Raw genomic sequence first — 14,257 nt, 5'->3', positions numbered from 1 at the left:
AGAGCCGACTCCTGAGCCATATATCACTCCGGAGCCCGAGCCTAACATGTCTGACCAGGTGCTTGAGCTGGCAACAACTTCCATGCCAGTTGAGATACTGGTGGAAAATGAAGGGATGGTGTGGACCTCCATCCCGTCAGATGCAGCAGATGTGGATGCGTGGAACTCTGAACCCCTGATTGTATTTGAGGACATGGAGGATAATAGCACCAAGCCTATTTCATCACCCAGCACCCAGCCCGTTTTATTGCCCAACACTGAATTATTGATGTCTGTTATGTTCCCGCCCTGCCTCCCACTCTCACCTCCTTTGCCTGTTCCGCATCGGCCAAGGAGTCCATTCCAGACATATCTGCCTGTTCTGTGTTAGCTAAGAAAGCCATTCCTGAGAAGTCTGTCTGTCATGTATTGGCCAGGAAGGCTGTTTGATAAACCCCTTCTTGTACTGCCCAGTCCATCAGCCCTTCATCTCCTCCTGCATTACCTGCTCAGTGCTTGGTGAATCCTCCTTGGGCTGATTGTTTGCCAACTCAGCCCTGTAGTGTTGACCCATTTTCTTGTCACTCTGCCTCGGCCCATTGACCTGTCAGCCGAGACTCCTGAGACTGTCGTCCCTATGGCTCCACTTGGGATTCCTCGGCCCTTCGGCTCCGCCTTAGTCAGTCTTCACTCTGTCGTCTCCATGGACTTACAGAATTTCTTTTTTGCCTGTCCCTCCACCCCTTTGGCTCCATCAGGCCTCACCTTCCCTCTGGCTCCACCTCAGTTCTCATGTGCATTGGCTCCGCCTCAGTCCTCTAACACCCTGACTTTGCCTTGGCCTCTCTTTCCTTGGTCTCCAAGACCTTGAGTGTTCCCCAGACTCTTTGGATCTGACTGGGTCACCATCACCATCGGCCCCGTCTCAGTCAGTCACCTCCCTGGTTCCATCTACCAAGTCTCCACCATGGCTTCTCCCTCCCTTGAATTACGTCCTGGGATTCCAGCTGGCTCCTCCACTCTCACCACTCTGGCTCCTCCCATTATCTCCTCCCTCACTTCTTCCTCTGTCATCTCCTCCCTGGACTTTACCACAGTTTTGCTGCCTTTGTCCTGTTTCCCTACCCTGCACCCACCTCCAAAGCCCCCTCCTCTTTTGGACTTTGTTTATTGTTTGTTATTAAGGCATGTTGTTGTGCCTTCTTTAATGGGTGTTCTGTGTGTAACAGTGCATTTATAATATGTGTGCTTAATTATGTAGCTTATTCAAACTGTTCGTTAGTTTTAAAGTCAACATGAAACAATATGCATGACCCATTTTACTTCCCTAATGTGGTGTTTCTCCAAGTGAAGATGGATACTCAAAGTAACAAAGAGCAAGATGTCACACTTGTGACACATGCTAAATTATCACTTGTTGGCAGATGTTTATTGCTAGACAGTTGTCTGTTGACTTTGCCTCTTCCTGTGGAGTTTTTTCTCAGACTAACCAACTAATTAAAATTTGGTCGACTGAGCCTCTTCTCGTAGACTAACGTTTAGTCAAATATTAAGGGGCAACCCTAGAAATCACATGTGTAAATGTACATAAAGGGGACCTATTAAGTCTCTGATGTCCCCAGAGTGTGTATGTGAAGTTTTAGCTCAAAATACCCCACAGATAATATTTTACAGCATGTTAAGTTTGCTACTTTTTGGGGGTGAGCAAAAACGTGCCATTTCAGTGTGTGCAACAATAATAAAGATTATTGTTTTAACATTTGCTGGTTCCCACCTCCTTCTTCCCATACATACGAACTGTGTTACATTGGTGCCGAAACCCAGGAGGAAGGAGGGACATGCTGTCGGAGAGCCCTTGCTGCTGAGGGGGATCGCGGTGCTACGGAGTTCGGGCAGCGTGGGAGTGAAGACCGCGAGAGGCTGCCCGAGGCGGTGGTACTAGAGCCTGGTGAAAGGTGGGACGGAGACCTGGATGCTGTGCTCCTGGGACGAGGTGGGGTGGCTGCCATCCTGGAGGGAGCGGAGGGGTGCCGTCGTCCGCCGTGGGCCGGAGCCTGCTACCGTCCGCCATGAAGGGGAGGAGCAGGGGATGGCGGACTCGCTGCCGGCTGCCCTCAACCGGAGGAGCCATCACCGGCCGCCAGGAGGCGGTCGAGGATCGGGCCGTCCACTGAGCGTCCAGTGCCATCGCATGGCACCGCAAGGAAGAGCCTCTCGGCAGGCTGAGGACCGAGCGGCAGTGTGTCTGGGAGCCGGACCCAGAATTTTTTTTTTTTTTCTCTTTTTCCTCTCTCCCCTCTCTCGTCCTGACGCTCCCCTTGCTTCAGTCTCCTTTCTCTCGTCTCGTCTGTCCTTACCCCCAGGTGCTGCGGCCGCCGAGACAGGCCCTGGGGGGGAGTAAGTGCAGTTGCGGGAGTACCCCCCAGCCTGCGAGGGGCGATGGGGGTATGTGACGACCAGGGCGGGCGAGAGCCGTGAGGGAACGGCGCGAGGCCGGTGACGCAAGTGATAACGAGCATCACCTGGGAGGCGCACCGGCCTTGAGTCTCTCACGGAGTAGCTCCAGGAGCATAAAAGGAGGAGCTACAACAGTGAAGGATGAGAGAGGACCAGGCCTGGATATTATTTTATGTTTTATTATGTTTGTGTGGTTACACTACTTTTGTTTTGTTCTTTGTTTATTTTATTAAAGATTATTGTTTTAACGTTCGCCGGTTCCCGCCTCCTTCTTCCCGTACATACGAACTGTGTTACAGTTGTCTTCTTGTTTTTATCCACTATATTAGTACAAGCCTGTTGTACCAGACCCCGTCTGAATGATGGCCAAAACTTTACTGATGAGTTTTATGACGTTTATTGTACTTCACACAAAATATGAAGCATTCATTTTCACTCCAGAAAATCACCGTAAGAGCTTAATAAAACATTAAAATATTATCCATAAACTCTCTCCCTTGCATCATCATCAACATACACAGCGAATTACACAGAAAAACTTGTTACAACTAACAGTAAACAAATATATAAAGACCTTATGCCTTTTCGAGTGGTGCTTAATAAACTGGTAAACTTTATATCCGTAAATCAACTCCGATGAACTGTAATAAAGTGCTCTCACCTGTATTACTGCCATATCCAGTATCACTCTGGAGGCTGTAAGCTGGATCACGAACAGTTTGTACTGATCTATCCTTGAGTAACAACTTTTTAGCACAACCTCTGTTTTGTATTGTCCCTTTGTATTGACATTCATTCACAAAGTCCGGTGTGAAATGATTTGCGCAGACATAAATGAATTTTGGTAGAACCGAGGGAGCATTTTCTTCAAAAACAAAAATAATCCACCTCGTCTTCAGCGACTCAGATTTCGGAAGTAAATGGAGAGAGCTCTGTGGATTAATCCATCCAGCTACAGAACACCTAAAACGCTTGGGAGACATTCTCATCAGTGCAACAATGCACTGATGCTCTCATCAGTGCCATTGTTGCACTGATGAGAACATCTCCCAAGCGTTTTAGGTGTACAACTCGCTGTGAAGTTGCTCAGGGCAGTTCTATGTTAAAACGGCATTGTCTGTCAACATTCGTGGGTGGGGCCTGTGGCTAATGTGACGTCACATTGCCAGGAACCTGTAAACCAAGCTAAATGCTATGGGTATCCAGTTGGTGGCGGTAGCCCGGTATTAGACCTAGAAGAGAAGAAAAGAAGGGTTAGCAGTCGTTCATGTTACTTTTGGCACCATTGTCAGTATTGTACGGAGCCGTAGCTGTGACCAGATCTGTGAATGATCGTGCAAATGGTGGTGGCTGAATAAAGAACCCCAAAGAATCACACACTTGTTGCTTCCTTCATGTGTGCTACATTTAACTCAGCCAAGAACTCAGTCTGTGAGGTTTAGATCCTCCACTGGTCACTCATCTTCTTATTATACAAATCCAAAGGTCAAAGTTTACCACACTTGAACTTTTGTATGTATAGCGCAATACGAAATACGCAATATGTTCTCTGTTGGTTTTCTTCAAACCTGTTGTTTCTGGCTGCGTGTAGCAACTGCTGCCTGTTAGGGTTAGTCTCTGATCCTATCAGTCATGACAGTTTGAGAGCTTGAGAGTTACATTTCAGCGATAAACAAGTTTAGGAAAAACACCTGCAACAAAACTTTGCTTAGAAGGCCCACAGTGGAATAAAGTAGTAATGAAATAGTTCAGTCATAACTTGTATAAAGTTGTTGTGGGTTTCCATGTGAAGGAGCTCAATTCTCTCGTTTCATTAGCTCAACGGTTTAAATGAGCAGAATATGTGCTGTGAGAATCTGTTGATCGCTCCCACAGGTTCAGGTCACATCCGCTCTTTATTAAACGCTTTAACAGCATGGTAAACAGGCTCAATGCAGCAGTCTCCCATGCAGCCCAGACTAATGGGCAGTCAGACAGAATCCAATTACTCCAGGACCCCATTTACCTGCGCTTTCTGTGACTTCAGGAATGACAGATTCATCCAGGCCTCTCTGTGGTGTCATGCTGACTTGTCCTGAGGCAGGTTTTGATGTGGTTCCTGACAGAATTTTAATATGAACCTGTTTATTCTCAACATTATGACTACACTCATTTCTCTCAGAGAGGCTCTCTGGCTCCCTAAAAGAGAAATGTGAATGTGTTTTTGTCATTCTGACAGCAGTCTGAGTGTGTGTTTGGCATTCTGGGAGTGCTAGAGGAGATCTCAGACCTTTAAAAACAGCGGTGAGTGAGGAAACAGCAAATGTATTCAGGACAATGAAGTTCTGCTGTCTTTGTCACACTTCTTTATATTCTAGACTGCAATTAGGTTGAGTTTATAAGATATTGAAGAAAGTACGCCCAACAGAGTTATTGAGACACACAAGACGGCCTCTTACAGTCAAACAGCAGGGAGACCATAAAATCTCATACTCACATTATTTAACAGACTGGGCAAAACAACAAACACTTGCATGCATATGTGGAACACTAATAGTTATGGAGTTATTAAAGACCCCCTGTGGTGAAAATTAAGTTTTTGTTGTTTATATGTGGTGTTTTCAATATGCATTAAAGTCCCCCTGTAGTCAAATAATTTGATCCCTTAAAACTCATCTTTGATCATCAAAATTACATATTTAAATGTTTTTTTTTCTGTGAAAATAATTTCTTTATGCTTTAAAATAGCTTGAATGTAACTCCACCCCCTTGATTCATTTAGCATACGCGGAACCATGAATATGCTAATTAGCCCCGCCTCCACTCAATCACAGCAGCTCGGATTACCTGATCCACTTGCTAAACTTTACTGTAGAAATACTGGTTTAATTCAGCATATATGTTTGAACCAGAAACTGATTCAGAAGAAGTGGAAGAGTGAATTGTACAGGCTCGTCTACAAGTACATGTATCAGAATGTATCATTCTCTACAACATCAGACACATAACGGTAATTAATATGATTAGCATTTTTCTTGACGACGTTATCAAACAGCTAATAATGTGTTGCTAATGTTACACAAACCATGTTCCCGTTCACCATCTCAGAGAAAGACATTGTAGTATACTTCACATACATAATTCACCTGATTTTTACATATAGATATGTTTCTTTATCTCTATATGTTTCTTTTTATCTTTGAGCCAAGTGCCCACATCATTGTTATGTCTGTATTTTGTGTATGCTAATGATAGGAACAGACCTGTTGATGTGATTGGTTACAGGGCAGATTGTGATGTCAGAAACACCGGCGATTTCAAACCATGTTTTTGAGACTGTCTTTGGTTCACTGGAGTTTTAAAAGAAGAAAATACTCAGCAATGGTGTTGACTTATGAATTTGCACATGGCTTGTCTTAAAGAATATTAAAAACGCCACATAGAAATATAAACAACATTAAAAACTTGACTTTTCATCACAGGGGGACTTTAAGACAAACCATGTGCAAATTCATCAGTCAACACCATTTCTGAGTACTGTATTTTCTCCTTAAAACTGCAGTGTATCAAAAACATGGTTTGAAGTCGCCCCTGTTTCCTACTGTCACAAACATGTAGTAACCAGTCCCGGGCAGGGCAGGGTGGGCAGAGAGCACAAGAACATCTTAAGAAGGGACAGGAAATATTGGGTGAATAATGTATATGATGTATATTATGATGTTTTGATGAACTTTCTCCACTGACTTTGCTCAAAGATGTTCAAAGCGTTTGTAAGGATTGTTAGAAGGCAGCTGTCTGACTCTGAGATGGCTAACAGGAACATGGTCAGCGTGTTACTTAGACTTTCTTCTTTATTCGTGAAATTTACTAGCATTTTCTGAGTGAAAATTGTGAGTGAATTATGTTGATTAATATTTTGAAGAGGAAGTCTAAACTGTTAAAGTGTTGTGTAATGATATAATATGTGTGTGAGATTCACAGAAGTGAATGAGTAAACAAAATGGATGAAGTTAGCTACTCCCGTCTCTAGTGCTTCATTGCTTACTAACTCAGATAACACAATTTTTTTCAAATAAATCCTTTCAGTGTATGGGAGATTGAATGCTGAAATTACAATATTTATTTTTGAGTAACTTTTTAAATAACAACAACAACAACAAAAGATAGGAACAATCCAATTGTATACGTAAGCTAAACCTGGCAAAATCTCCTAAAACCTCCTTTTGGGCATGTCCTCATTTGTAAAAGTGCTATAGAAATAAATAATTAAAAAAGGTTTTGCATAAAATATTTACGAAACCAATATTTGTCTAGCATAACCTGATTTTGCTGAGTTCAGCATGTTCCTGAGTCAACAATTTTGTTGATCCTGGAACAACATTCAAATCAACCAGATTCATCAGATTTGAGGGACAAGTTTACAGATTATGTCAAGTTTAGGCTTAAAATCATGAATTGGTGCTTCTACATTAGTGTTATTCATCTATCATTTCCCCCTGATTTTTGGGATAACTTATGGGTAGAGTTAGTTTTAGGGGTAGGAATAGGGTTAAGACTAAATTTTCAGACTAGAATGTTGTTCCAGGATCAACAAAATATGTTGACCCAGGAACGCATCTAACTCAGCAATATCAGGATGTGCTGAAGTCTATGCAATGACCCCATTTAGATAGCTTAGTAAACATGTCTGAACAAGAATAGTAAAACCTGAAATTTATGACATTGTGGGGACAAAATTTCAGTCTCCATGAGGAAAGCAGCTTATATAAATCATACTTAAAGTATTAGTTCACTTTAAAATGAAAATTACCCCAAGCTTTATTCACCCTCAAGCCATATAAGTGTATATGGCTTTCTTCTTTCTGATGAACATAATCGGAGTTATATTATATATCCTGATGCATCCAAGCTTTATAATGGCAGTGCACAGAAACCACCTGCTTGAAACTCAAGAAAGTGCATTCATACATCATAAAGGTACTTTTTTTTGCATTTATGTAAGACAAATATCCATATTTAACGAGTTATAAAGTAAAATATCTAGCTTCCGCCAGACCGCCTTCCATATTCAACTTAGGAAGAAAGTGTAATGCCTCTCGCAGTTCAAAACGCTTAGGCTATGCCTTCCCTATTCAACTTATGGAAAAAGGGTAACCACTTTTTTAACTCTTTTTTTCACAAGTTGAATATGGAAGGCGGTCTGGCAGAAGTTTTTTCACTCTCGTGTCAGGCAAAAATGCTATTCTGTTTCTTTTCATTTTTACGATGGCGAGTGTTGTTTACTTTTAGACAAACTGAAGTTTATTTTGATGTGAATAAAATGGCTTATTTGATTTTTTTGAATATTTGAATAATTAATGAACAATACCATGCAATTTATTTGATTAAATTTTGTAAAACTGAAACGTAAGTAAAATTACCATAATGAACTCACATATCAGTTCAGATCATATGTATGTTTGCTATTTGTTCTGTTAGTGACATAATTTTACTGTAACTAGTGGTATAGTCCTTTACAAGGCTTTGGAGAGACTGTTGTTCCAGGGTTTGTCCGGGACACCTTAGACTCAGATTGATGCTACACTTCAACACGCTTTTGTTTCTGTGCAGGTGTTGCAGATGTACCTTCCGTTCTGTGGCATCGCCATCTCAAACGCCCAACTGTTCGCTGCCTCCAGGAAAGAGTACGACAGGAGCAGGGTAAGAACACACTGACTTCATTAAAACCGTATTATATCTCTGCACCCCTCCTACTGTAACAGGACAGCGCTGTGTGTGCGCACGCTATAAATGTCATGTGGGTGTTTGTTACGTAGTATGTGTGTATCTATCTATTGATCTTTTGCTTCCTACACACTCTGTTCCTGCATCGAGAGGTTCTGAATCAAGAAGAGATGTGTGTGTGTGGCTGGGGAAGCATAAATCTGAGTCCTGGCATCTTTAGAGCGTCATCAACACATTTTAATATCGATCACAGAGGAACATAATGCAAGAAAACAAGAATGTAGAGAGAGAGAATGAGAAAGATATGGACAATTTTCACAGAATGTGATGATGTTTCCACACTTGTGAACATCACAAAACAAATAAGTTTTTCATGAAAAAAATAAATAAAATTAATTAATTAAAAAAAATAAATATATATATATATATATATATATATACTTCTTTCCGTCTTTTTGAAAGTCGTGGAAACACTATCATGGATCTTTTTTCTTTTGCTATTGGAGCAAATAGGAATACAAAGATGTCGTCTCCACTATAGAAATTCACTCAACTATGACGACTTCTGCTTTTGAGCAGAACCCTGGATATGTGAAAAGGGTCTATATGCATAAATTGAGGGACTTCAAGTGATCATTCAGTGATCATTCACTTGCTGGGAGTGATTTTAGAGTGAGACATAATGATACTCACTCTACTAACATGGGTGAATTTGAGAAACTACTGTTAACATCAGACCATTCACATAATTTCTGTGGATCTCTGTAGATACACACTGTAAAGGGAATTTGAAGAAGAATGATAGCATTGGTCATTTGTACACACTTGATGTTTTAGCGCCTAATTCGTTATGCCAATCAGGTAACAGTGCAAACTAGTAGGACTTAAGTACATATTAATTTCATAATTTAATTTCATAATTACTTTTATCGTCTTTGAAATATGGTTAAAGTTACTGACAACCATTGACAACCATATATTTAATATCATTTCCATTGAAACATGTATATATATATATATAATTACACATTTGCAATAAAGTTGCAATTTAGAACATTTAAAATATGTTAACTTAACTTAAGTGTAATTTAAAACATGACAAAAGATTATTAAAACAAAGTAAAACTTTTGACAATTACAAAGTGCACTCTTTACTCTCTTTAAGTACACTTAAGTGGCCTTTTATTTATTTAATATTATATTGTCAGGTTGATGTTCTGTTCTATAGACTCTTATTTTGATATTCTGTTTCATTTCCTTTAGTTCCTGTTACCCTGCTCTGTTTAGTTTTAGTTTCCCTGGTAACTGATTATGCCCTCATTTGTTTTTGTGGTTATTTATGATTATCACCTGTGTCTCTTTATGTTTGCCATGTGTATATATACTCCCTGTTCAGTTGAGTCCTTTGTCTGTTCTTGTTTATGGATTATGCTGGTTTTGCTGTTTCTCCTACATTTTCTCCTGAGATCTCCTGGGTGTTATGGATTTAAAATAAACATTCTTTGTTTTGTTACTCCGACCTCTCATTCGTGCATGCTGCAAACCAAACCGTGACAATTATCTGTAGGTACAGGGTTTTTTTTTTTTTGTTGTTTCTTAAATGTACTTGAATTGAATTACACTACAAGTGCACATTTAATACAGTTACAGCTTTCTCAATACTTCAAAACTCTTCACACAGTTATCTTAACCAACTTTCAGCTTGGCACAGCAGTTAAAGACATAACTAGCCAATTAAAAGACAGTTTACAGTACATTAATTCCTTCTTTAGGGCCCTTGCAGAAACACACATAATGCAGTGCGTACTTGGGAATGTAACACATCTCAGAATGTAATGACTTTAGCTTGTTGCATAGCTAGAAATATTTGCATTCGTATACTTGCGTTTCACTATTTCTCTCTGTGTGTCTATGTGTATAGGCTCTTCTGGAGGTTGTAAATGATTTGTTCGAGGAGCAGACCGATTTGGAGAAGATTGTGAGGAAGATCATGCATCGAGCTCAGACTCTGCTGAAGTGTGAACGCTGCTCCGTCCAGCTGCTGGAGGACATTGAATCTCCGGTACGCTCCGATCCCTCCTCTTCCTCTTCATCCTCTACCTGCTGCGTCTCTCTAATCCTGCACACTTTAATGTCTCCTGCAGGTGGTGAAGTTCACCAAGTCCTTTGAGCTTCTGTCACCTAAGTGCAGCGCTGACATGGAGAACAGGTGCGACTGACGGCAGGTTAAACATTCACGCACACTACACAGAGACTCTCTCACACAAACATAATTCCACTGTATATCACCTCAGAGAGGAGCTGAGACCCGGCAGGGCTGCTTTAGTGCTAATGAGGCCATTTCAGAGTTGGCAGTGTTTGTTTGCTGTTAACTGCAGCAGGCGGCATGTGTGTTGATGTGTTGCCCCCACAGTGACAACTGTTTCTCTGCTACGACCTCTAACACGCTCACACCTGCACGCGCACACACACACACACAGAGAGAGCTTGAGAGTGTGTGTGTGTGAGTGTGAGGGATTCTTTGTGTTTGGCCATTTTTAAAAACTGCATTCAAACTGCATCTCCATATTATGCGACCTGAAGATGAGGCAGTCATTATATTTTACTATAGAGTGTAGCATCATTTTTAATACTGCTTGCAGAGTTTTCTGAACTGTGTTGTATTTTTACAGCATTTTTGTGTTGAAGTTTTAATGTATGGTATATTTGTGTTTGTACGGTGTATTTCCAGTGTAGCTTGAGAGTGTGTCCCTTGTGAAAAAGAAGTGCACTCAATTGTATTGGATTGCACTTTGTAAAATCTTAAAAGTATATTTTAAAAACTGTACTTGCAGATGATATAATATTAATGAAATAAAGTGCCACTTAAAGACCCCCTGTAGTGAAAATCAAGTTTTTAATGTTATTTATATGTCTATATGGTGTTTTTAAACCATGTGCAAATTCATTAGTTGACACCATTGCTGAGTATTTTCTCCTTAAAACTGCAGTAAACCAAAGACAGTCTCAAAGTCACAAATAAGTTGTAACCAATCCTGTCAACGTGTGGCCGGGTTTTAGCATATCATTAACAATTTCTGGTTCAAACATATATGGCTGAATTAAACTAGGATTTCCACTTGCCATTGTGTAGCGTTTACTACAGTAAAGTTGACCGAGTGGATCCCAATAGTTCAGGAAGTCTGAGCTGGTGTGATTGAGTGGAGGCGGGGACTATTTTGCATATTCATGGTTTTATGAATGACTAAATGAATCAAGGGTGTAGAATTATATTCATGCATTTTAAGGCATTTTGGTAATCAAAGATGAGTTTTACAGGATAAAATTACTACTTTCATGACTCTTTCTTAACAAGCTTATGAACACACAAAAAAGTGCATTGAAAAAATGTCAAATTTTACTTTAAAGTACATTTTAAATCTTTGTGTTTTAATAATCTTTTGTCATGTTTTAAAGAAGTACACTTGTTTTGATGTGTTGACTAACATACTAAAGCACATGTAAAGTACTTGATTGTAATTTTAACTGTAGTGTTATTCGATTTTACATTTAATGTTAAAATATTTTGTACTATTTTGTGTGTATGGTATATTTGTGCATGCGTTTTTGTGTTTTAGTGTGCAAAGAGGTGTTGTGATCAGTGTTATTATTTATATACTATTATAATTTTTTGATTACTTTGAATTTGATTTTGATTTTAATTTTAATTTTAGTTTGTTTTATTCATTTTGTTGTGTTCTTTTGACGCGACGACTGAAGTTTGAATTCGCCTTTTTATGAATGCATTCTTCTACCTTTGCTCATCACATATCAGCTCAGAAAGGAGTTTATTTAAAATAAAAAATAAGAAAATCAGTGGTAATAAAGTGCCTAACACAGGTATTTAATAGTGAGAATAAAATGTTTAATGGGTAGGTGTAGGAGAGGGATTTAGGAACAGGGACAAGTAATGTGGCATCCATTTATGATTTTAATAAATATAATCATATACACTGGATATGTTGTTATTATTGCATACTGTTTAAAACATACTACAATACACTGAGGTACAAATAATATCTGCCACTATTTGCACTAAGGATAAATACCATCTAACAACTATTTACACTTAGTGCAAAGAAAATACTTTTTGTTGCTATTTACATTTAGTGCAAATAGCTGCTGCCTTAAATAATATTAACAGATAGATGCTTGTGAAAGTATTTTTCATTACATGTTAACTAATGTTAAAAAATAGACCCTTATTGTAAAGTGTTACCAGTTTATTTTAATCCAGTTTTAGTTGTTCAAAGTAGACATATTTTATTTGTTTAAATTTCTAACTTTTGTTTAAGTTTGAGTTTTTCCATTTGTATTTTTATTTCAGCTTGATTTCAATTAATGAAAGCGGTTGTAATTTTGTGCCGGTGCTGTAGTGTGTACAGCAGGTCAGGGTTATTGTGTGATATCTGTTATCTGCAGCGCTCCAGTATGTCCAGTACTCAGCACTAGTGGTGTCTCAAAACCCTGAGCTCAGCTCTTAGAACAACACACACTACATTACTACACACACACACACACACACTGAGCTGCAGATCTGCAAGCACACACACAATGAGGCACCCAGGAATAAGAGCAAACATGTTCCTTTGTGTAAGGTTCAGCAGATAGGTCTGTTGTTTGTGACTGTTTTGTGTAGCCAATGACAACGAAGAGCATAGGTTTGGAGATCTCAGTTGCCATATGGGTGCTTTCACACGATAGTGTGTGTTCTGTCACACATATCATCTCATTCTCTGCAGCTGTCTAATGTTCCAGCAGAGCTCTGTCTGGGGAGATTCACACACCATCACCATCTCAACACATGCGTCTCTCTAGCCACCCTCATCATCTGAGGAACAAAATATCACATACAATCACTTTACATCTAGCTAAAAGTGCTCTGAGAGTGCTCTAAAGGGTTAGTTTACCCAAAAATGGAAATTCTGTCATTAATTACTCACCCTCATGTTGTTCCAAACCCGTAAGACTTTTGTTCGTCTTTGGAACACAAATTAAGATCTTTTTGATGAAACATGAGAGATTTCTGTTCCTCCATTGACAGCTATGCAACTGACACTTTGAGGCTCAAAAAAGTTCATAAAGAGATCATAAAACTAATCCATATGATAATAATGATAATAATAATATGTTTAATTTATATAGCGCCTTTCCCAAGCCCAAGGAAGCTTTAACAGACAGTCAATAATAGACAGTCAAGATACATAACATAGTATAAATAACAACAGGAAAAGAATAGTGTCAATAAGTAATAAAGAATAGTAGATGCAACATAAAATACACAGAACAAAAAATACACAGAGAGAATTACAGCTGGTAGTATAAGATGAGGAGAGTGTCTAAAGAACATGTTAGGACTGATAGTATTGGATAAACAAGTAGGTTTTAAGTTGTGATTTAAATACAGAGAGTGAAGTTATTGTCCTTAGTGCCAGTGGTATAGAGTTTCATAGTTTCGGTTCAATGACGGAAAAAGACCTGCCACCCATTGAAACTAGATGAAATCTAGGTACAGTAAGAAGTTCACTCCCTGAAGATCGAAGTGATCGAGGTGGAATGTAAGGAGACAGTAGATCAGAGAGATAAGGAGAAGCAGGGCCATTTAGTGATTTAAAAGTAAGCAGAAGAATGAATGTTTTAGTCAAATTTCGGCCGCTTTATATGATGAACAGATTAAATTTAGGCTTTTATTCACATATAAACATTCATTAATTCACATCAGTTGTGGTAAACAGAAGCTCAAGCATGTTTGCTTGACAGGTGCGAGAACCAATGGGATGCACTCTCATGTTATGCAGCACATTTGAGCTTCCATGAGAACCAATGAGGTTCATTCTCATTTTAGGCAGCACGTTTGAGCTTCCACAAGAACCAGTGAGGTCCATTCTCGTGTTACGCAGCACATTTGAGCTTCAGCAAGAACCAATGAGATTCATTCTCATTTTAGGCAGCACGTTTGAGCTTCTGCAAGAACCACTGAGGTTCATTCTCATGTTACACAGCAAGTTTGAGCTTCCATGAGAACCAATGAGGTTCAGCAGGGAGACCACTGGAGGACCATACCCAGAAGTTTATCGAT

The 14,257-nt window shown here is 39.5% G+C and overlaps 1 protein-coding gene across 1 annotated transcript in view; it reads left to right on the top strand.

Moving 5' to 3' along the window:
* pde11a (phosphodiesterase 11a) overlaps nucleotides 1-14,257 on the top strand; it is a 75,166-nt gene that overhangs the window by 23,238 nt on the left and 37,671 nt on the right. Inside the window, exons 3-5 of the mRNA XM_048192841.1 lie at nucleotides 8,026-8,115; nucleotides 10,061-10,201; nucleotides 10,284-10,348. Of these exons, the coding sequence (XP_048048798.1) occupies nucleotides 8,026-8,115; nucleotides 10,061-10,201; nucleotides 10,284-10,348 (296 nt within the window). The remainder of the gene's footprint in view (nucleotides 1-8,025; nucleotides 8,116-10,060; nucleotides 10,202-10,283; nucleotides 10,349-14,257) is intronic.

This window comes from Megalobrama amblycephala, linkage group LG6 (genome assembly GCF_018812025.1).
Source record: "Megalobrama amblycephala isolate DHTTF-2021 linkage group LG6, ASM1881202v1, whole genome shotgun sequence".
Lineage (NCBI taxonomy): Eukaryota > Metazoa > Chordata > Actinopteri > Cypriniformes > Xenocyprididae > Megalobrama > Megalobrama amblycephala.
The sequence above is the reverse complement of the archived record's forward strand: the minus strand, read 5'-3'. Positions and strand labels throughout refer to the sequence as shown.